The 20,533-nt window shown below is 53.7% G+C and overlaps 1 protein-coding gene across 3 annotated transcripts in view; it reads left to right on the top strand.

Annotated features, from left to right (window-relative positions):
• Positions 1–20,533, top strand: part of espnla (espin like a) — a 94,213-nt gene that overhangs the window by 24,695 nt on the left and 48,985 nt on the right. For all 3 annotated transcript variants that reach the window (XM_072474736.1, XM_072474735.1, XM_072474737.1), the window contains exon 3: positions 16,483–16,669. In XM_072474736.1, coding sequence (XP_072330837.1) covers positions 16,483–16,669 — 187 coding nt within the window. The remainder of the gene's footprint in view (positions 1–16,482; positions 16,670–20,533) is intronic.

Raw genomic sequence — 20,533 nt, forward strand, 5'->3', positions numbered from 1 at the left:
CGACTGGCCTGCCCCTGCAAAGACAAGTGCTTTTAAAGGTTGACTTACCTCCCAGCAACCTCCTTCCGCAGTGCTCCCGCTGAAACTGACTCACCAGCTGTTCTCCCGCCGAAATCGACTGGCCTGCTCCTGCAAAGACAAGTGCTTTTAAAGGTTGGCTTATCTCCCAGCAACCTCCTTCCGCAATGCTCCCGCTGAAACTGACTCACCAGCTGTTCTCACGCCGCCGAAATCGACTGGCCTGCCCCTGCAAAGACAAGTGCTTTTAAACGTTGACTTACCTCCAGCAACCTCCTTCCGCAGTGCTCCCGCTGAAACTGACTCACCAGCTGTTCTCCCGCCGCCGAAATCGACTGGCCTGCCCCTGCAAAGACAAGTGCTTTTAAAGGTTGACCTACCTCCCAGCAACCTCCTTCCGCAGTGCTCCCGCTGAAACTGACTCACCAGCTGTTCTCCCGCCGCCGAAATCGACTGGCCTGCCCCTGCAAAGACAAGTGCTTTTAAAGGTTGACTTACCTCCCAGCAACCTCCTTCCGCAATGCTCCCGCTGAAACTGACTCACCAGCTGTTCTCCCGCCACCGAAATCGACTGGCCTGCCCCTGCAAGGGCAAGTGCTTTTAAAGGTTGACTTACCTCCCAGCAACCTCCTTCCACAATGCTCCCGCTGAAACTGACTCACCAGCTGTTCTCCCGCCGAAATCGACTGGCCTGCCCCTGCAAAGACAAGTGCTTTTAAAGGTTGACTTACCTCCCAGCAACCTCCTTCCGCAATGCTCCCGCTGAAACTGACTCACCAGCTGTTCTCACGCCGCCGAAATCGACTGGAGAATCCCGCCCATGATTTTCCTTTCACAAAACCATGGTGACTGTCTGATTACCTTGGGCGTATCCAAACACCCTGCTATAACTTCTGTAATAATAGTTTCTCACATTTTCCCAATCACAGATGTTAAGCTAATTGGCCTGTAATTTACCACTTTCTATTTCCTTTTTGAATAATGGAGTTACATTTGCTATCCTCCAACCTAATGTGACCTTCCCCAAATCTAGTGAGGTTTGAAAATTTAAAACCAATGCATCAACTATCTCACTCAACCTTTCTTTTAAGAGCCTAGGATGAAGTCCAGTAGGACCCGGACCTTGTCCTTGTCCTTGTCCAGCTCCAACAATTTACTCAGTACCACTTCCCTGGTGCCTGTAATTTTCCTGAGTTCCTCCTTCCCTTTCACTTCCTCGTTTATAGCTGCATCTGGGATCTCCTATAGTGAAGATTGATGCAAAATACTTGTTCAATTCATCTGCCATCTCCTTGTTTCGATTATCAATTCTCCAGACTCACTTTCTATAGCACCAGTGACCACTTAATAACACTTATTAAAAGTTTTAAATAATATTTTAAAAATCTGTTTTGTATCGGACTTCCGGTGGCGGCTATGAGGGAGGAAGTTGCACATTTGGTGGCTCTCGCTCTGGTCGGACATTTAGATCTTTTCCCCCGACTTTTTGGAACTTTTGAGCGCTGGAGGGGAAAACAACAGCACTGTAGATCTGGATCCATACAGAGTTGTATGGACTTAAGGAGTAGAAGGGAACGTAAACAGGCGAAGAAGGGGCTGAACAAAGGTGGTGTGGAAGTTCAAGTGGGAGGAAAGATGGCCGACGAATGGACCACAGTTCAGACAGCACTGGACAACATGCTGAAGGTCGTGAAGGACAGAAGCGGGATAACTTGGAACCGCTTCAGAAAGCGGTGGAGCGACTGGACCAAAGGCTGGACGCCCAGGATAAGAAGGTCCAGGCATTGGAGAAGACAGTGGAGGAGCAGGAGGATTTCCAAACGGTACCGGACGTGGAAATTAGAAAGTTGAAGGAGCAAGAATCAAGGCTGATCGATAGGCTGGAGGACCTGGAAAATAGGTCTTGCCGGCAGAATCTGAGAATCATTGGGCTCCCGGAGGGGGCCGAGGGAGTGGATGCCACGGCATATGTGGCAGACATGCTGCAGAAGTTGGTGGAGGAGGATTTTTCCCCGCGTCCGTTGGAGCTGGACAGGGCACACAGAGTGCAGGCGAGGCAGCCGCGAGGGGGGGGGTCCCCCGGGCGATGTTGGTCAGGTTCCATAGGTTCGTGGACAAGGAGCAGGTCCTACAGAGGGCCAAGAGCATGAAGAGCTGCTTATGGAACAACAGTGTCCTCGCATCTATCAGGATCTGAGCCAGGAGGTGGCCAGAAGGAGGGCAGCCGACAGACAAATTAAAGAGATCCTGTTTAAAAAGGTCAAGTTCGGGCTACTTTTTCCGACGTGGCTTTGGGTCACATACGGGGAACAGCAGCATTATTTTGACGACCCGGAAGAAGCGATGGACTTCGCTAAGGGGCATGGACTGGTGCCAAGCTGAGGACCCATGGACTCAAGTTAGAGTGTTTCAAGGGATGTTTGCATTTGTTTGTGGATTGTCCTACGTGTTAGCGATGTCATTCGGCATGTTCTTTTAATTATAATTTGGGGTGTTCTTGTGGTTGTTTTTGCCTGTTTGAAAGTTTTAAAGTTAAAGCCAAAGTCATAGTTAAAGGTTAAGTTATTGGGTGCTGGGGGGTGGTACGGGTTCTTTTTGCTATTTTTCTGGTAAGGCTGGAAGGGATTACACAGGATTACACAGTTTGTGGGGCGAGCTTTGTTCTTTGTTTGTTTTCTCTCTGTTTCGGTTCCAGAGCGATTGCTCGAACAGGGCTGTTCTGGGGAAGTGGTGTTGATGGGCGGGGGGGAGGGGAGCGGGGGGGACAATAGGTGGGAGACATGGTGGCGCCGGAGTTGAGAGTCACCAGGCTAGCTGCTTTGAGCTAGTCAACGGGAGTGAGGTGGGGGATGTGTATACAGCCAGTATATGGCAGGGGTTAAGTTACAGGGGGTTGTTGCTGGGGTGGGGGGGAGATGATCTGCTGACGAGGGAGGGAACTGAACCAGGTAACAGGGAAGAGGTCGGGGGTGACAGCTGCCAAGAGGTGGACTGGGGGGGGGGGGGGGGGGGGGTCGGCACATGGGCAGGGGGTGGGCCCAAGAAGGGGTGGCTGATCGATGCAAGGGAGGGGGGGGGGGGGGCAGGGTTCCCTCCAACCAGGCTGATCACCTGGAATGTTCGAGGGTTAAACGGGCCGGTCAAGAGGGCACGCGTGTTCGCGCACTTACGGGCTTTGAAGGCGGATGTAATGTTGCTGCAGGAGACACATTTGAGAGTTGCGGACAAGATTAGATTACGGAAGGGCTGGATTACCCAGGTCTTCCATTCGGGGCTTGACGCTAAGACAAGAGGGGTCGTGATCATGATTAACAAACGGGTTCAATTTGAGGCGGACAGCACAGTTGCGGATGGGGGTGGTAGATATCTCATGGTCCGGGGGAAGCTTGAGGGGGTGAGGGTGGTCCTAGTGAATGTTTACGCTCCAAACTGGGATGATGTAGATTTCATCAAAAGGCTGCTGGGGAAAATCCCCGACTTGGATTCGCACAAGCTGATTATGGGTGGGGACTCCAATACAGTCCTGGATCGGTCGTGCTCCAGAACGGGCAGGGTCCCGGCAATGGCAAGGGAACTGAGGGGGATAATGGAACAAATGGGGGGGTAGACCCCTGGAGAATCAGTCGGCTGACGGGGAAGGAGCTCTCGTTCTATTCACATGTTCACAAGGTTTATTCTCGTACTGACTTTTTTATTATTAGTAGGGACTTTTTGGAAGGGGTGAGGGATACAGAATACTCGGCGATCACTATTTCGGACCATGCTCCACATTGGGTCGACCTGCAGGTCTGCAAAGAAAGTTACCAGCGCCCACAATGGAGGTTAGGGGTGGGATTGTTGGCGGATGAGGGTGTGTGTGTGAGAGAGTGGGGAAATGCATGCAGAACTACCTGCAGGCCAACGATACAGGGAAGTCTCAGCAGCGGTGCTCTGGGAGGTGCTGAAGGCGGTGGTGAGAGGGGAACTGATCTCAATCCGAGCCCATAGGGACAGAACGGACAGGGCGGAGATGGACAGACTGGTTCAGGAGATGATACGGACGGACAGGGAATATGCGGAGTCCCCGAGGACAGAGTTACTTAGGGAATGACGGAGACTGCAGGCGGAGCTGGGGAACGCTATCCACTGGGAAGACCGTAGAGCAGCTCAGAAAGGCAAGGGGCGCGGTGTGTGAGTATGGGGAGAAAGCCAGCAGAATGCTTGCACAGAAACCTAGGAAGAAGGAGGGGGCCAGGGAAATAGGGACGGTAGTGGATGGGGCAGGGAACCGGGTTGGAGACCCGGCAGGATTTTACAGGATATTCAGGGACTTTTACAGCAAGCTGTATACCTTAGAACCCGCCCACAGGGCCGGAGGGGATGAGGCGCTTCTTAGATGGGCTGACCTTCCCAAAGGTGGGCAGGGGGATGATAGAGGGACTGGGGGCCACGATTAGGGCTGAAGAAGTCATGGTGGGCCTGAAGGCCATGCAGTCGGGTAAAGCCCCGGGGCCGGACGGGTATCCAGTGGAGTTCTACAAAAAGTTCTCGCGGATAGTGGGGCCGGTGCTGGTCAGGGTGTTTAACGAGGCAAGGGACAATGGGGTGTTACCCCCGACGATGTCGCAAGCCACCATCTCGCTGATATTAAAACAGGATCAAGATCCGGAAGCCTGTGGGTCCTATAGGCCAATCTCCTTGATTAATGTTGACGCTAAACTACTGGCCAAGATCCTGGCGTCCAGAATCGAAGACTGTGTACCGGACGTGATTGTGGAGGACCACACGGGGTTTGTAAAGGGCAGGCAGCTGGTAGCCAACCTCAGAAGGCTGCTCAATGTGATTATGATGCCGCTGGAGGACAGAGAGGTGGAGGTAGTGGTGGCAATGGATGCCGAAAAGGCTTTTGACCGGGTGGAGTGAGACTATTTATGGGAGGTGCTGGGACGGTTTGGGTTTGGGGAAGGCTTTGTGGACTGGGTTAGACTGCTACTTTTCACAAGGCGAGAGGCCTTTGACGCAGGCATAGAGGACTGGGCCCAGTATGCCGAATGGATGTGGTATTTCTTCTACGCACATTATATTGTTGGAGATGAAAGGCAAAAGGTAATACTCCGGACCGCCTATGGGGCTCTGACATCAGCATCAAGAGCCTCACCTAAACGGCGGACCGGGACTGGAGGACATTTTGCAAACTCGTGGAGCTTGTTGTGAATCATTACGACACTAAGCTGTCAGTAATAATACAGAAATACTATTTCAATACAGCCAGGCGAGCCCTGGGAAATCAGTTATGGAATTTCTGACACACCTTTGCAAGTTAATCGAGCATTGTGACTTTGGCTCATCCCTCCCTGAGATATTGAGGGATCGTTTGGTGTGTGGCATTAACAATATGGTGACCCAAAGGAAGCTGTTAGTGGAACTGACCTTGGATCTAAAAAAGGCCCATAGAACCGTCACTCTCCCGCAAGAACGGGGAAAAGGGGGTTCAGGAACTCTCGGGTGCCATGGACTGCGAAGAGCCCCCCTTTCCAATGAGCAATGCTCCCCAAGGAAAGGGCTTACGTGACCCAATCACCATCAAAACAGCATTGTGGTCAGATCCGCTGGTCAAGGGCTGCCAAAGCCTGGTGCGACATTTCCCCAGAGGACAGTGAGGGGCACCTGATGTGTTAAATAAGTTGGTTCAACGTTGACTGCAACTGGATGCAGTGAAACTAGAAACAGGCTTCTGACACAGGAGATGGTCCAACACTGTTTTATTGAACTTCCTGATTGCTGTACATAGTCTGCTGTGAGTTGACACTCTATTAATCTAACTGATAACCTCCGACTGGCTTGACCAGACTAACTCTCTACCTCATGGTGATAGTGCTCACTGGCTTGTGCACTCTTACTATCTCAGTAGCTGTATCCTGTAGAGAGAGGGAGAGTCCGTGCATGTACCCACTCACTCAGCCTGTCCAAATCCCGCTGAAGCATCTCTGTATCCTCCTCACAGCTCACCCTCCACCCAACTTTGTATCATCGGCAAATTTGGAGATAATACATTTAGTTTCCCCGTCCAAATCATTAATATATAATGTGAACATTTGGGGTACTAGCACAGATCCCTGCGGTACCCCACTAGTCACTGCCTGCCAAACGGATAAAGACCCGTTTATTCCAACTTTTTGCTTCCTGTCTGCTAACCAATTTTCTATCCATCTCAAGACATTACCCGTAATCCCATGCACTTTAACTGTACAGCACGATAGCACAGTGGATAGCACTGTGGCTTCACAGCTCCAGGGTCCCAGGTTCGATTCCCCGCTGGGTCACTGTCTGTTTGGAGTCTGCACGTTCTCCCCGTGTCTGCGTGGGTTTCCTCCGGGGGCTCCGGTTTCCTCCCACAGTCCAAAGATGTGCAGGTTAGGGGCATTGGCTGTGATAAATTACCCTTACTGTTGGATGGGGTTACTGGGTTATGGGGATAGAGTGGAGGTGTTGACCTTGGATAGGGTGCTCTTTCCAAGAGCCAGTCCAGACTCGATGGGCTGAATGGCCTCCTTCTGCACTGTAGATTCTACGATATTAATCTATGACTCTGGGGTACAGGTTCCTCAGGCACTACTTCTGCCTGGGGTACAGGTTTACAGGCACTGATTCTCTCTGGGGTACAGGTTCCTTAGGCACTGATTCACTCTGGAGTATAGGTTGTACAGGCACTGACTCTCTCTAGGATACAGGTTCCTCAGGCGCTGACTCTGTCTGGGATACAGGTTTACAGGCACTGATTCTCTCTGGGGTACAGGTTCCTTAGGCACTGATTCACTCTGGAGTATAGGTTGTACAGGCACTGACTCTCTCTAGGATACAGGTTCCTCAGGCGCTGACTCTGTCTGGGATACAGGTTTACAGGCACTGACTATGTCTGGGGTACAGGTCATAGGCAGTGACTCTCTCTAGGATACAGTTTCCTCAGGCACTGAATCTCTCTGGGGTACAGGTTCCTCAGGCACTGACTCTCTCTGGGATACAGGTTCCTCAGGCACTGACTCTGGGGTACAGGTTTACAGGCACGCTCTCTGAGGAACAGGTTTACAGGGACCGACTCTCTCTGGGGTACAGGCTCCATGGACACTGACTCTCTCTTGGGTCCAGGTTCCACAGGCACTGACTCTCTCTGGGATACAGGTTTCTCAGGCACTGTTTATCTTTGGGATACAGGTTCCTCAGGCACTGACTCTCTCTGGGATACAGGTTCCTCAGGCACTGACTATCTTTGGGATACAGGTTCCTCAGGCACTGACTCTCTCCGGGGTACATGTTCCTCAGGCACTGAATCTCTCTGCGGTACAGGTCACAGGCACTGACTCTCTCTGGGATACAGGTTTACAGGCACTGACTCTGAGGTACAGGTTTACAGGCACTGACTCTCTCTGGGGTACAGGTCACAGGCACTGACTCTCTCTGGGATACAGGTTTACAGGCACTGACTCTGAGGTACAGGTTTACAGGCACTGACTCTCTCTGGGGTACAGGTTTACAGGCACTGACTCAGGGGTACAGGTTTACAGGCACTGACGCTCTCTGGGGTACATGTTTACAGGCACTGACTCTCTCTGGGGTACAGGTTTACAGGCACTGACTCTGGGGTACAGGTTTACAGGCACTGAATCTCTCTGGGGTACAGGTTTACAGGCACTGACTCTGGGGTACAGGTTTACAGGCACTGACGCTCACTGGTGTACATGTTTACAGGCACTGACTCTCTCTGAGGAACAGGTTTACAGGGACTGACTCTCTCTGGGGTACAGGCTCAATTGACACTGACTCTCTCTTGGGTCCAGGTTCCACAGGCACTGACTCTCTCTGGGATACAGGTTCCTCAGGCACTGACTATCTTTGGGATACAGGTTGGTCAGGCACCGACTCTCTCTGGGGTCCAGGTTCCACAGGCAGTAACTCTCTGGGGTACAGGTTTCTCTGGGGTACAGGTTCCTCAGGCACTGACTCTCTTTGGGGTACAGGTTCTACAGGCACTGACTCTCTCTATGATACATGTTCCACAGGCACTCACGCTCTCTGGGCTACAGATTCCTCAGGCACTGGCTCTGTCTGCGTTACAGGTTCCTCAGGCGCTGACTCTGTCTGGGATACAGGTTTACAGGCACTGACTATGTCTGGGGTACAGGTCATAGGCAGTGACTCTCTCTAGGATACAGTTTCCTCAGGCACTGAATCTCTCTGGGGTACAGGTTCCTCAGGCACTGACTCTCTCTGGGATACAGGTTCCTCAGGCACTGACTCTGGGGTACAGGTTTACAGGCACTGACGCTCTCTGGGGTACATGTTTACAGGCACTGACTCTCTGAGGAACAGGTTTACAGGGACCGACTCTCTCTGGGGTACAGGCTCCATTGACACTGACTCTCTCTTGGGTCCAGGTTCCACAGGCACTGACTCTCTCTGGGATACAGGTTCCTCAGGCACTGACTATCTTTGGGATACAGGTTCCTCAGGCACTGACTCTCTCTGGGATACAGGTTCCTCAGGCACTGACTATCTTTGGGATACAGGTTCCTCAGGCACTGACTCTCTCTGGGATACAGGTTCCTCAGGCACTGACTATCTTTGGGATACAGGTTCCTCAGGCACTGACTCTCTCTGGGGTACATGTTCCGCCGGCACTGAATCACTCTCGGGGTACAGGTTCCTCAGGTACTGACTCTCTTTGGGGTACAGGTTCCTCAGGCACTGACTCTCTCTGGGATACAGGTTCCTCAGGCACTGACTCTCTCTGGGATACAGGTTCCTCAGGCACTGACTCTCTCCGGGGTACATGTTCCTCAGGCACTGAATCTCTCTGCGGTACAGGTCACAGGCACTGACTCTCTCTGGGATACAGGTTTACAGGCACTGACTCTGAGGTACAGGTTTACAGGCACTGACTCTCTCTGGGGTACAGGTTTACAGGCACTGACTCTGGGGTACAGGTTTACAGGCACTGACGCCCTCTGGTGTACATGTTTACAGGCACTGACTCTCTCTGAGGAACAGGTTTACAGGGACTGACTCTCTCTGGGGTACAGGCTCCATTGACACTGACTCTCTCTTGGGTCCAGGTTCCACAGGCACTGACTCTCTCTGGGATACAGGTTCCTCAGGCACTGACTATCTTTGGGATACAGGTTCCTCAGGCACTGACTCTCTCTGGGATACAGGTTCCTCAGGCACTGACTCTGGGGTACAGGTTTACAGGCACGCTCTCTGGGGTACATGTTTACAGGCACTGACTCTCTGAGGAACAGGTTTACAGGGACCGACTCTCTCTGGGGTACAGGCTCCATGGACACTGACTCTCTCTTGGGTCCAGGTTCCACAGGCACTGACTCTCTCTGGGATACAGGTTTCTCAGGCACTGTTTATCTTTGGGATACAGGTTCCTCAGGCACTGACTCTCTCTGGGATACAGGTTCCTCAGGCACTGACTATCTTTGGGATACAGGTTCCTCAGGCACTGACTCTCTCCGGGGTACATGTTCCTCAGGCACTGAATCTCTCTGCGGTACAGGTCACAGGCACTGACTCTCTCTGGGATACAGGTTTACAGGCACTGACTCTGAGGTACAGGTTTACAGGCACTGACTCTCTCTGGGGTACAGGTTTACAGGCACTGACTCAGGGGTACAGGTTTACAGGCACTGACGCTCTCTGGGGTACATGTTTACAGGGACTGACTCTCTCTGGGGTACAGGCTCAATTGACACTGACTCTCTCTTGGGTCCAGGTTCCACAGGCACTGACTCTCTCTGGGATACAGGTTCCTCAGGCACTGACTATCTTTGGGATACAGGTTGGTCAGGCACCGACTCTCTCTGGGGTCCAGGTTCCACAGGCAGTAACTCTCTGGGGTACAGGTTTCTCTGGGGTACAGGTTCCTCAGGCACTGACTCTCTTTGGGGTACAGGTTCTACAGGCACTGACTCTCTCTATGATACATGTTCCACAGGCACTCACGCTCTCTGGGCTACAGATTCCTCAGGCACTGGCTCTGTCTGCGTTACAGGTTCCTCAGGCGCTGACTCTGTCTGGGATACAGGTTTACAGGCACTGACTATGTCTGGGGTACAGGTCATAGGCAGTGACTCTCTCTAGGATACAGTTTCCTCAGGCACTGAATCTCTCTGGGGTACAGGTTCCTCAGGCACTGACTCTCTCTGGGATACAGGTTCCTCAGGCACTGACTCTGGGGTACAGGTTTACAGGCACTGACGCTCTCTGGGGTACATGTTTACAGGCACTGACTCTCTGAGGAACTGGTTTACAGGGACCGACTCTCTCTGGGGTACAGGCTCCATTGACACTGACTCTCTCTTGGGTCCAGGTTCCACAGGCACTGACTCTCTCTGGGATACAGGTTCCTCAGGCACTGACTATCTTTGGGATACAGGTTCCTCAGGCACTGACTCTCTCTGGGATACAGGTTCCTCAGGCACTGACTATCTTTGGGATACAGGTTCCTCAGGCACTGACTCTCTCTGGGATACAGGTTCCTCAGGCACTGACTATCTTTGGGATACAGGTTCCTCAGGCACTGACTCTCTCTGGGGTACATGTTCCGCCGGCACTGAATCACTCTCGGGGTACAGGTTCCTCAGGTACTGACTCTCTTTGGGGTACAGGTTCCTCAGGCACTGACTCTCTCTGGGATACAGGTTCCTCAGGCACTGACTCTCTCTGGGATACAGGTTCCTCAGGCACTGACTCTCTCCGGGGTACATGTTCCTCAGGCACTGAATCTCTCTGCGGTACAGGTCACAGGCACTGACTCTCTCTGGGATACAGGTTTACAGGCACTGACTCTGAGGTACAGGTTTACAGGCACTGACTCTCTCTGGGGTACAGGTTTACAGGCACTGACTCTGGGGTACAGGTTTACAGGCACTGACGCTCTCTGGTGTACATGTTTACAGGCACTGACTCTCTCTGAGGAACAGGTTTACAGGGACTGACTCTCTCTGGGGTACAGGCTCCATTGACACTGACTCTCTCTTGGGTCCAGGTTCCACAGGCACTGACTCTCTCTGGGATACAGGTTCCTCAGGCACTGACTATCTTTGGGATACAGGTTCCTCAGGCACTGACTCTCTCTGGGATACAGGTTCCTCAGGCACTGACTCTGGGGTACAGGTTTACAGGCACGCTCTCTGGGGTACATGTTTACAGGCACTGACTCTCTGAGGAACAGGTTTACAGGGACCGACTCTCTCTGGGGTACAGGCTCCATGGACACTGACTCTCTCTTGGGTCCAGGTTCCACAGGCACTGACTCTCTCTGGGATACAGGTTTCTCAGGCACTGTTTATCTTTGGGATACAGGTTCCTCAGGCACTGACTCTCTCTGGGATACAGGTTCCTCAGGCACTGACTATCTTTGGGATACAGGTTCCTCAGGCACTGACTCTCTCCGGGGTACATGTTCCTCAGGCACTGAATCTCTCTGCGGTACAGGTCACAGGCACTGACTCTCTCTGGGATACAGGTTTACAGGCACTGACTCTGAGGTACAGGTTTACAGGCACTGACTCTCTCTGGGGTACAGGTTTACAGGCACTGACTCTGGGGTACAGGTTTACAGGCACTGAATCTCTCTGGGGTACAGGTTTACAGGCACTGACTCTGGGGTACAGGTTTACAGGCACTGACGCTCACTGGTGTACATGTTTACAGGCACTGACTCTCTCTGAGGATCAGGTTTACAGGGACTGACTCTCTCTGGGGTACAGGCTCAATTGACACTGACTCTCTCTTGGGTCCAGGTTCCACAGGCACTGACTCTCTCTGGGATACAGGTTCCTCAGGCACTGACTATCTTTGGGATACAGGTTGGTCAGGCACCGACTCTCTCTGGGGTCCAGGTTCCACAGGCAGTAACTCTCTGGGGTACAGGTTTCTCTGGGGTACAGGTTCCTCAGGCACTGACTCTCTTTGGGGTACAGGTTCTACAGGCACTGACTCTCTCTATGATACATGTTCCACAGGCACTCACGCTCTCTGGGCTACAGATTCCTCAGGCACTGACTCTGTCTGCGTTACAGGTTCCTCAGGCGCTGACTCTGTCTGGGATACAGGTTTACAGGCACTGACTATGTCTGGGGTACAGGTCATAGGCAGTGACTCTCTCTAGGATACAGTTTCCTCAGGCACTGAATCTCTCTGGGGTACAGGTTCCTCAGGCACTGACTCTCTCTGGGATACAGGTTCCTCAGGCACTGACTCTGGGGTACAGGTTTACAGGCACTGACGCTCTCTGGGGTACATGTTTACAGGCACTGACTCTCTGAGGAACAGGTTTACAGGGACCGACTCTCTCTGGGGTACAGGCTCCATTGACACTGACTCTCTCTTGGGTCCAGGTTCCACAGGCACTGACTCTCTCTGGGATACAGGTTCCTCAGGCACTGACTATCTTTGGGATACAGGTTCCTCAGGCACTGACTCTCTCTGGGATACAGGTTCCTCAGGCACTGACTATCTTTGGGATACAGGTTCCTCAGGCACTGACTCTCTCTGGGATACAGGTTCCTCAGGCACTGACTATCTTTGGGATACAGGTTCCTCAGGCACTGACTCTCTCTGGGGTACATGTTCCGCCGGCACTGAATCACTCTCGGGGTACAGGTTCCTCAGGTACTGACTCTCTTTGGGGTACAGGTTCCTCAGGCACTGACTCTCTCTGGGATACAGGTTCCTCAGGCACTGACTCTCTCTGGGATACAGGTTCCTCAGGCACTGACTCTCTCCGGGGTACATGTTCCTCAGGCACGGAATCTCTCTGCGGTACAGGTCACAGGCACTGACTCTCTCTGGGATACAGGTTTACAGGCACTGACTCTGAGGTACAGGTTTACAGGCACTGACTCTCTCTGGGGTACAGGTTTACAGGCACTGACTCTGGGGTACAGGTTTACAGGCACTGACGCTCTCTGGTGTACATGTTTACAGGCACTGACTCTCTCTGAGGAACAGGTTTACAGGGACTGACTCTCTCTGGGGTACAGGCTCCATTGACACTGACTCTCTCTTGGGTCCAGGTTCCACAGGCACTGACTCTCTCTGGGATACAGGTTCCTCAGGCACTGACTATCTTTGGGATACAGGTTCCTCAGGCACTGACTCTCTCTGGGATACAGGTTCCTCAGGCACTGACTATCTTTGGGATACAGGTTCCTCAGGCACTGACTCTCTCTGGGGTACATGTTCCGCCGGCACTGAATCACTCTCGGGGTACAGGTTCCTCAGGCACTGACTCTCTTTGGGGTACAGGTTCCTCAGGCACTGACTCTCTCTGGTACAGGTTCCTCAGGCACTGACTCTCTCCGGGGTACATGTTCCTCAGGCACTGAATCTCTCTGCGGTACAGGTCACAGGCACTGACTCTCTCTGGGATACAGGTTTACAGGCACTGACTCTGAGGTACAGGTTTACAGGCACTGACTCTCTCTGGGGTACAGGTTTACAGGCACTGACTCTGGGGTACAGGTTTACAGGCACTGACGCTCTCTGGGGTACATGTTTACAGGCACTGACTCTCTCTGAGGAACAAGTTTACAGGGACTGACTCTCTCTGGGGTACAGGCTCCATTGACACTGACTCTCTCTTGGGTCCAGGTTCCACAGGCACTGACTCTCTCTGGGATACAGGTTCCTCAGGCACTGACTATCTTTGGGATACAGGTTCGTCAGGCACCGACTCTCTCTGGGGTCCAGGTTCCACAGGCAGTAACTCTCTGGGGTACAGGTTTCTCTGGGGTACAGGTTCCTCAGGCACTGACTCTCTTTGGGGTCCAGGTTCCACAGGCACTGACTCTCTCTATGGTACAGGTTCCACAGGCACTCACGCTCTCTGGGCTATAGATTCCTCAGGCACTGACTCTCTCTGGGGTACAGGTTCCACAGGCACTAACTCTCTCTGGGGTACAGGTTCCTCAGGCACTGACTCTCTCTAGGATACAGGTTCCACAGGCACTCACGCTCTCTGGGCTACAGATTCCTCCGGCACTGACTCTCTCTGGGGTACAGGTTCCACAGGCACTAACTCTCTCTGGGGTACAGGTTCCTCAGGCACTGACTCTCTCTAGCATAGAGGTTCCACAGGCACACACGCTCTCTGGGCTACAGATTCCTCAGGCACTGACTCTGTCTGAGGTACAGGTTTACAGGCACTGACTCTGTCTGGGTTACAGGCTTACGGGCACTGACTCTGTCTGAGATATAGGTTTGCAGGCACTGACTCTCTCTGGGGTACAGGCTCCATTGACACTGACTCTCTCTTGGGTCCAGGTTCCACAGGCACTGACTCTGTCTGGGGTACAGGTTCCTCAGGCACTGACTCTCTCTGGGGTACAGGTTCCTCAGGCACTGACTCTGTCTGGGGTACAGGTTCCTCAGGCACTGACTCTCTCTGGGGTACAGGTTCCTCAGGCACTGACTCTGTCTGGGGTACAGGTTCCTCAGGCACTGACTCTCTGGGGTACAGGTTCCTCAGGCACTGACTCTGTCTGGGGTACAGGTTCCTCAGGCACTGACTCTCTCTGGGGTACAGGTTCCTCAGGCACTGACTCTGTCTGGGGTACAGGTTCTACAAGCACTGACTCTCTCTGGGGTCTAGGTTCCACAGGCACTGACTCTCTCTATGATACAGGTTGCACAGGCACTCACGCTCTCTGGGCTACAGGTTCCTCAGGCACTGACTCTGTCTGGGGTACAGGTTCCTCAGGCACTGACTCTCTGGGGTACAGGTTCCTCAGGCACTGACTCTGTCTGGGGTACAGGTTCCTCAGGCACTGACTCTCTCTGGGGTACAGGTTCCTCAGGCACTGACTCTGTCTGGGGTACAGGTTCTACAAGCACTGACTCTCTCTGGGGTCTAGGTTCCACAGGCACTGACTCTCTCTATGATACAGGTTGCACAGGCACTCACGCTCTCTGGGCTACAGATTCCTCAGGCACTGACTCTGTCTGGGTTACAGGTTCCACAGGCACTCACGCTCTCTGGGCTACAGATTCCTCAGGCACTGACTCTCTCTGGGTTACAGGCTTACGGGCACTGACTCTGTCTGGGGTACAGGTCCACAGGCACTGATTCTCCTTGGGGTACAGGTTCCACAGGCACTGACTCTCTCTGGGATACAGGATTACAGGCACTGACTCTGGGGTACAGATTCCTCAGGCACGACTCTCTTTGGGATACACGTTCCTCAGGCACTGATTCTCTCTCTGGTTTACATATTCCACAGGCACTGACTCTCTCTGGGGTACAGGCTCCACAGTCACTGTCTCTGGGGTACAGGTTTACAGGCACTGACTCTCTCTGGGGTACAGGCTCCATAGACACTGGCTCTCTTTGGGATACAGGCTCCACAGACACTGACTCTCTTTGGGATACAGGTTCCTCAGGCACTGACTCTCTCTAGGATACAGGTTCCACAGGCACTCACGCTCTCTGGGCTACAGATTCCTCAGGCACTGACTCTGTCTGGGTTACAGGTTTACAGGCACTGACTGTCTGGGTTACAGGTTTACAGGCACTGACTCTGTCTGGGTTACAGGTTTACAGGCACTGACTCTGTCTGGGTTACAGGTTTACAGGCACTGACTCTCTCTGGGGTACAGGTTCCACGGCACTGATTCTCTCTGGGGTACAGGTTCCACGGCACTGATTCTCTCTGGGGTACAGGTTCCTCAGGCACTGATTCTCTCTGGAGTACAGGTTCCACAGACACTGACTCTCTCTGGGACACAGGTTTACAGGCACTGAATCTCTCTGGGGTACATGTTCCACTGGCACTGACTCTCATCTGGGATACATGTTCCTCAGGCACTGATTCTCACTGGGATACAGGTTTACAGGCACTGACTCTGTCTGGGGCACAGGTCACAGGCACTGACTCTCTCTGGGATACAGGTTTACAGGCACTGAATCTCTCTGGGGTACATGTTCCACTGGCACTGACTCTCATCTGGGATACATGTTCCTCAGACACTGATTCTCACTGGGATACAGGTTTACAGGCACTGACTCTGTCTGGGGCACAGGTCACAGGCACTGACTCTCTCTGGGATACAGGTTGCTCAGGCACTGAATCTCTCTGGGGCACAGGTTCCTCAGGCACTTGCTCTCCATACTATGGGCTCTGTGTGTTTGGTGGTGAAGGTTGGGTGCTGGATTGTGGGTTTGGGGGAGGAGTAGGTCTTGGCCAGAATCATGCTGATTGCTGACCAGCAGCTGGGAGTGAATTGTGATCACGAGGTCAACTCCTAGCCCAGGGCACTTGGAACCCTTCTGACTACTTCTCCATCCAGTGGCCACAAACCCCGGACACACATAACGCCTGTCGCAATGGCTCCCACTTACTCTCAAGGGTTTTGTTGCCAGATGTTATTGAAGTCTGCTCCAGGATTTGTACTGAAGTCATTCTTGCTCCTTCTCTGTAGGGCTCTGGACAAACAGACTCGGAATGGTGCCACCCCCCTCTATCTGGCCTGTCAGGCAGGCCACATTCACATTGTGGAATTCCTGGTGAAAGACTGCAATGCCAACTTGAATCTTCGGGCACACGATGGCATGACCGGTCTCCATGCGGCAGCACAGATGGGACACTGTGCCTTGGTGGTGTGGCTGGTAAGTCACTGTCATCCCGTAAATTCCATTGGTCTGTGGGAAGGGAGGGAGAGGGAGAACTCTCCATGGGTCGAAGTGGCGAAGGATTCTCTCTCTGGACAAAGGGGAGGGAAAATCTTCCCCTGCAACAAAGTGCTGGGGGTGTGGGGGATCTCAACCTGGAAAGGAGAGGAGGGAAATGGGGTGAGGTGTGTGTGTGTGTATAAGGTGTGTTGGTGTGTATGGGTTGTTGGTGTGAGGTATGTGATGCACGATCAATTACACAAAGGCGAGAGTTGGATGCAATCGAGGCTTTATTACACTAAGATGTGTGGCCTCCTCCAGCAGCTGGAGAAATGGCTGCTGTACGGGGAGCACAAATATTTATACTCCGCCTACTGGGCAGAGCCAGCAGGCAGGGAAATACCCCCGTACCTGTAGTACAGGGCCATACCACAAAGCACCTAATATATACATCAGTGATGACTACCACATTCACCCCCTGTTAAAATTGAGTCTGGCGGGGCTGGTGGAGAATTATATACAAGTAGATGTTTTAAAGTACAGAAAAAAAATTGAGTCCAGCGGGGGTGGAGGAGAATTATACAGAAGGATGATGTTTTTTTTTTAAGAGTCCCAATCAAGTTACAGGTTCAGTCAGTCCGGAGCCTTGATCTGCCGTTGGGAGCGCCGCAGTGACGTCGGCGATTCCGGTGTCAGTCTGATCTTCGGTGATTCCGGGAGCGTGCCAAAATCCTCTTCATCCTCGGGCGTGGGCGGGGGAGGACGGATGGTCCTGGGGCAGGAGTTGCGGCTGGGTGTGCCGGGGGAGGGGAGGGTGGCGCCGGGTCGGAGGGGTGTGTGTGTTTGGAACCAGCTGATGCCAGGTCCCTGAGGGAGACAGTATCTTGGCGGCCGTCGGGGTACGCTACGTAGGCGTACTGTGGGTTGGCATGGAGTAGCTATACCTTCTCAACCAACGAGTCCGCCTTGTGGAGTCGTACGTACTTACGGAGGAGTATGGGTCCTGGAGCTCCCAAGTCGGGAGCGACACCCGGGAGGTGGACTTCCTGGGAAGGCAAAGAGACATTTGTGGGGTGTGTCATTAGTCGCAGTGCAGAGGAGTGACCGAATGGAGTGCAGTGCGTCGGGGAGGACTTCCTGCCAACGGGAGGCCGGGAGATTTCTGGACCGTAGGGCCAGCTGGACGGCCCTCCAGACTGTCCCATTCTCCCTCTCCACCTGCCCATTTCCCCGGGGGTTATAGGTGGTCGTCCTGCTCGTGGCGATACCCCTGCTGAGCAAGAACTGACGCAGCTCATCACTGATGAATGAGGATCCCCTGTCGCTGTGGACGTAGGCGGGGAAGCCGAACAGAGCGAAGATGGCGTTGAGGGCTTTGATGACGGTGGCAAACGTCACGTCGGGGCATGGGATGGCGAAGGGGAATCTGGAATATTCATCGACCACACTGAGTCGTTACGGTCAGTGGAGGTTGGGGTCCTTTGAAGTCCACTCTGAGGCGTTCAAAGGGGCGGGAGGCCTTCACCAGGCGCGCACAGTCTGGCTGGTAGAAGTGCGGTTTGCACTCCGCACAGACCTGGCAGTCTCTGGTGATTGCCCTGACTTCCTCGACGGAGTAGGGCAGATTGCGGGCTTTGATGAAGTGGTACTAACGTGTGACTCCCGGGTGACAAAGGTTGTCATGCAGTGTCCGGAATCGGTCCACCTGTGCACTGGCACATGTACCTCGGGATAGGGCATCGGAGGGCTCGTTGAGCATACCGGGGCAATACAAAATCTCGTAGTTGTAGGTGGAGAGCTCGATCCTCCACCTCAAGATTTTATCATTCTTGATCTTGCCCCGCTGTGTGTTGTTAAACATGAAGGCTACCAACCATTGGTCAGTGAGGAGAGTGAATCTCCTGCCGGCCAGGTAATGTCTCCAATGCCGCACAACTTCGACGATGGCTTGGGCCTCTTTTTCGACGGAGGAATGCCGAATTTCAGAGGCATGAAGGGTTCATAAAAAGAATGCCACTGGCCTGCCTGCCTGGTTGAGGGTGGCGGCCAGAGCGCCGTCTGATGCGTCGCTCTCGACTTGAAATGGTAACGTCTCGTCGACTCCGTGCATCGCGGCCTTGGCGATGTCGGCCTTGATACGGTTAAAGGCCTGGTGAGCCTCGGCCATTAGGGGAAAAAGAGTGGATTGAATGAGTGGACGGGCCTTGTCCGTATAATTTGGGACCCACTGGGCATAGTAAGAAAAGGACCGCAGGCAATGTTTGAAGGCCTTGGGGCAGTGGGGGAGGGGGCGTTACATGCGGCCGGGAACGGGCCCCAGAACACGCACTTCTCCTTGTTATAAGTTAGGTTGAGGAGAGTGGCGGTGTGGAGAAATTTGGCACGGTTGGTGTCATGGTCCTGCTGATCGTGGCCGCAGATGGTGACGTTGTCCAGGTACGGGAAAGTGGCCCGCAGTCCGTACCGGTCAACCATTCGGTCCATTTCCCATTGGAAAACCGAGACCTCGTTGGTGACGCCAAAGGGAACCCTAAGAAAGTGGTAAAGGCGGCCATCTGCCTCGAAGGCAGTGTATGGGCGGTCCGCCTTACGGATGGGGAGCTGGTGGTAGGCAGATTTTAGGTCGACAGTTGAGAAGACCCGGTACTGTGCAATCTGACTGACCATATCAGATATGCGTGGGAGGGGGATACGCATCGAGCTGCGTGTATCTATTGATGGTCTGGCTGTAGTCCACGACCATTCTGTGTTTCTCCCCAGTTTTCACAACTACCACTTGGGCTCTCCAGGGGATGATGCCTTCCCGAAGCTGCCGCTGGACCTCGGACCTGATGAAGGTCCTGTCCTGGGTGCTGTACCATCTACTCCTGGTGGCAACGGGTTTGCAATCTGGGGTTAAATTTGCAAATAGGGAAGGTGGGTTGACCTTTAGGGTTGTGCGGCCGCACACAGTAAGGGGTGGTAGGGGCCCGCCGAATTTCATTGTCAGGCTCTGGAGGTTGCACTGGAAGCCCAGGCCGAGTAGCAGGGCAGCGCAGAGGTTGGGAAGGACGTAGAGGCGGAAGCCAATGAACTCCACGCCCTGGACAGTGAGAGAGGCTATGCAGTACCCCCGGATCGCCATGGAGTGGGACCCAGAGTCCAGCAGGCAGGAGATCTCATGTCCATTGATTTTCACGTTGGCAGAGGCTGTTGCTAGGTTGCGTGGGCGGGACTGGTCAATCGTGACCGAGACGAGACGCGGCTGGCCGTCGATGGTGGCAGACGATGGGGTGCCTGGGGGGCATGGATCCTGGTATGATGGCGGCGCCCACGGGCCGCACGTGTTGTGGGGGAAACAAGATGTCGGCGCCTGATGATCCAGGGGAGGACAAGATGGCGGCGCCCACGGGCTGCACGTGGTCCGGGGAGGGGAAGATGGTGGGGCCCACTGACTGTACGTGGGGGGGGGGGGGGTGGGAACAGTAGCGGTGACTGCGCGGGCCTGGCATACCACAGCAAAGTGTCCCTTCTTGCCACAGGCCCTGCAAAGGGCGCTCCGGGCCGGGCAGCGTTGTCGGGGGTGTGCTGGCTGCCCACAGAAGTAACATTTGGGGCCCCTGGGGTTGGTTGGCTGCCGGGTGGCACAGGCGTGGGGTTGGCTGAGTGGGGTCCCCGATGGGGTGGCCGTCTGTGGCGTCCACGATGCGTAGGGGGGTGGGCCGCGCGGCCGGGGGTGTAGGCCTGGATGTTGCGCGAAGCGACCGTCAGCGGGAGCGCTAGCTTTTTGGTCGCCGCGAGGTCAAGCGTGGCCCCTTCTAAGAGGCGCTGGCGGATGTAATCCGACCCTATCCGCGTAACAAAAGCGTCTCTCATGAGCAA

Source organism: Scyliorhinus torazame, chromosome 14 (genome assembly GCF_047496885.1).
Source record: "Scyliorhinus torazame isolate Kashiwa2021f chromosome 14, sScyTor2.1, whole genome shotgun sequence".
Lineage (NCBI taxonomy): Eukaryota > Metazoa > Chordata > Chondrichthyes > Carcharhiniformes > Scyliorhinidae > Scyliorhinus > Scyliorhinus torazame.